General features: G+C 40.5%; 1 protein-coding gene across 1 annotated transcript in view; it reads right to left on the reverse strand.

The window, feature by feature from the left end:
• The window catches only part of SPATA5L1 (spermatogenesis associated 5-like 1), a 72,839-nt gene that overhangs the window by 45,625 nt on the left and 24,293 nt on the right, over positions 1-2,921 (reverse strand). Inside the window, exons 5-6 of the mRNA XM_006831872.1 lie at positions 1,522-1,656; positions 510-635 (exon numbers count right to left, since the gene is read on the reverse strand). Coding sequence (XP_006831935.1) covers positions 510-635; positions 1,522-1,656 — 261 coding nt within the window. The remainder of the gene's footprint in view (positions 1-509; positions 636-1,521; positions 1,657-2,921) is intronic.

Genomic DNA, 2,921 nt, shown 5'->3' on the forward strand with positions numbered 1-2,921 from the left:
GGTGGACTCAAGTGTGGCAACAGTAGTGAGGTTGGCTCAGGATAGGACAGTGTTTCGTTCTGCTGTGCATAAGGTCGCTATGGGTTGGTACCAACTCGATGGCACCTAACAACAACAACAACATTTTTGCAATTTTCTACTTTCTGATTCAGTGATGTCATTTCATCTCTTCTCTTCAATCCTCTGCCCATTTTAATCCCTCTGCCTTCGACTCTCCTTTCTCTGACTCTGCCTGACTAACTCCCTAATCATCCTTCAGGTTTCAGTTTACACACCATCTCAGTCTTCTCTGATTCCCCAAGTCTTGGTTGGGATCCTCCCACAGCACTCTAAACGTCCCCACACACACATACTCAATCCCTGTCTCCCCCACCCTTCTGTCAGCTCTATTAGGGGAAGGTGCTTGTCACATCAAAATCTTTTGATAAACACTGCCAAGTCAATGAAGATCCAATACACGGGGAAAGATCCAACAAGTGAGCCACAAGTGTCTTCATTAACTCACTCACTTCTTTGCAGAGGTTCCTAAGATCAGCTCCAGAGAAAAAACAGGTTTCTGCTGCTAGGTTTTCTAAAGAAACATCAGGCTCCACTGGCATGTTCTTTGTACAGACTTCCAAAACAGAAAGTCTGCCCTAAAGCAAAATATAAATTTTAAATATTTATACTCTTTTAAATTTATGCATGGTATGATAGTAAAGCATTCCAAGTTAAGAGTTTTCTACCATATTACAGGAAATCTAGATAGAGGAGTCTTCATATGGCCTATAGATCAGGACTGGACTGCTAACCCCAAGATCGGCAGCTCAAACCCACCAGCCACTCCTTGATAACCCTATACAGGTCCACTATGAGTCGAAACTGACTCAACAGCACTTAATAACAATACTCAAAGAGAGAAACAAGCCACAAAAAATCCTTCTTAAGAGGTTAAAAAAAAGGTTAACAGTGCCTCTATAACAATGATAAAAATAGTTCAGGTAATCAGTAGAATTTTAATACTTTCATAATTATTTTTTTTTAATTGCCAACTAGGAGTTTATCTCTTTAATAGACATGATGAATCTCTCTTTTGGGTACAAACAGTGACATATGACATAGGTTAAGAAAAAACATAACAATATCAGGCACAATTTTTCTCCACTGTAAATAAAATAAGGATGTTGACCCAGATAACCTCCAAAACTCTTTTAGGCTCCTTTAATACTTTAGGATTCTTCCATTCTAGTTGCAAAATCCTATTGAGTAGACTCACAACACTATTTTTAATCTACCACAGCACTAACTAAGGGAAGATCCTTACTTTTAGGCTGTTTCTCTGAAAACAGAGCCAAGCCAGAGCACTCAGCAAAGCCCTGGGATTTCATGAAGGGTCAGAAGGCGAGGAAGTGCATGTGGTGTAAGACACCGTGCACGCCTGGACCCAGTTTGGAATCTGACTCTGTTGAGCCCCCAGGAGCCCCACTGCTGGCCTGCTGCTCAGAATGCTTTATACCCGGTAAGGGTGGGTGCACTGATTACCTTCTGATCTGGAAGTGGAACATAAATAATCTTATCTAATCTTCCAGGCCGTAACAAGGCGTCATCCAACATTTCAGGTCTATTTGTTGCAGCAATGATCATTACATTTTGATTAAAAACTTCTTGAAACTCTTCCTGAGGGAAAGCACAAAGTAAAATAATTATTAAAACATTACGTTGTTCATTATTATATGTCTTTTAAAAAGCAGAAAGCAAAAGGTCCATTTGTTTTTAAAGATGGATATCCTTCTCTTGGGATTATTCTCTTTTCAGACCAACTTCCTGATATCAAGATACCCCAGAAACAAACTACAATCAAAGAAGTACTTTGTTTGCATGGCAAAAGAAGTGGCTATCCTAAGGACATCTCTCCAGGTCATGTGAAAAAAAGATGAAAAGCCATAAGCTGTGGCAGAGAACACCTTTGTTTGAGCTGAATGCACCTGAGGCCCCTACTTAATGACTACAACTTAAATGGGCTATTTGAAAAGATCTCAAGCATTTTCAGCCAAGCAACAGACAGGCATATAGGGCGGAGGGCAACAACATTAGTGAGATAGCACACCATAGAAAGGTCTCCCATTCGAGATCAAAAGGGCAGCATTTGCCCAAGGACGAAGTTCAGAGGGTTGGGAAAGGAAGAGGAATAGAAACAAGATAACACAGGGAGGAAGTGACTGATGTTACATGAAGGAACTGCAATCACTGAGATGAAATAAAACGCATGATTTTGTTGAATGTAAAACTGATGATCTGCTCTGTAAACCTCTACTCAACTCAGAGTTTAAAAACCAAACCAAACCCCAAAATATCTTAAACAGAAACAGGAAATGTATGGTTATGAAATTCCTAGACTAGAGGGTGGTGGCTCTGTAGGATAAGCTCTGGACTGCAACTACAAGGTCGGCAATTGGAGCCCAGCAGTCATACCGTGGGAGACAGATGAGGCTTTCTGCTCCAGCAAAGATATAGGGCATCGGAAACTCTATACAGGGTCACTAAGGGTCGGAACCAACTTGACGTCATCTAACAATAACAATCATATCCTTACTTTAAACTTTTTTTTCTTTACAGAGGGCAGAAATACAATTAACATAAATTATAGGTTTCAAAATACTGGCTGTAGATTTTTAAATGCTGAAAAGCAGTCAGAGCAAGGCTTTATACATGCTATCATTGTTGTTAGGTGCCACCAAGTCGGTACCGACTCATAGTGACCACATGCACAACAGAACGAAACACCATCCAGACATGTGACAACCTCACAATTGTTGCTATGTTTGAGCAATTGTTGCTGCCACTATGCCAATCCATCTTTTTGAGGGTCTTCCTCTGTTTCTCTGACCCTTCACTTTACCAAACATGATATCCTTCTCCAGGGACTAGTCCTTCCTGATACT

Source organism: Chrysochloris asiatica, unplaced genomic scaffold (assembly GCF_000296735.1).
Source record: "Chrysochloris asiatica unplaced genomic scaffold, ChrAsi1.0 scaffold00004, whole genome shotgun sequence".
Lineage (NCBI taxonomy): Eukaryota > Metazoa > Chordata > Mammalia > Afrosoricida > Chrysochloridae > Chrysochloris > Chrysochloris asiatica.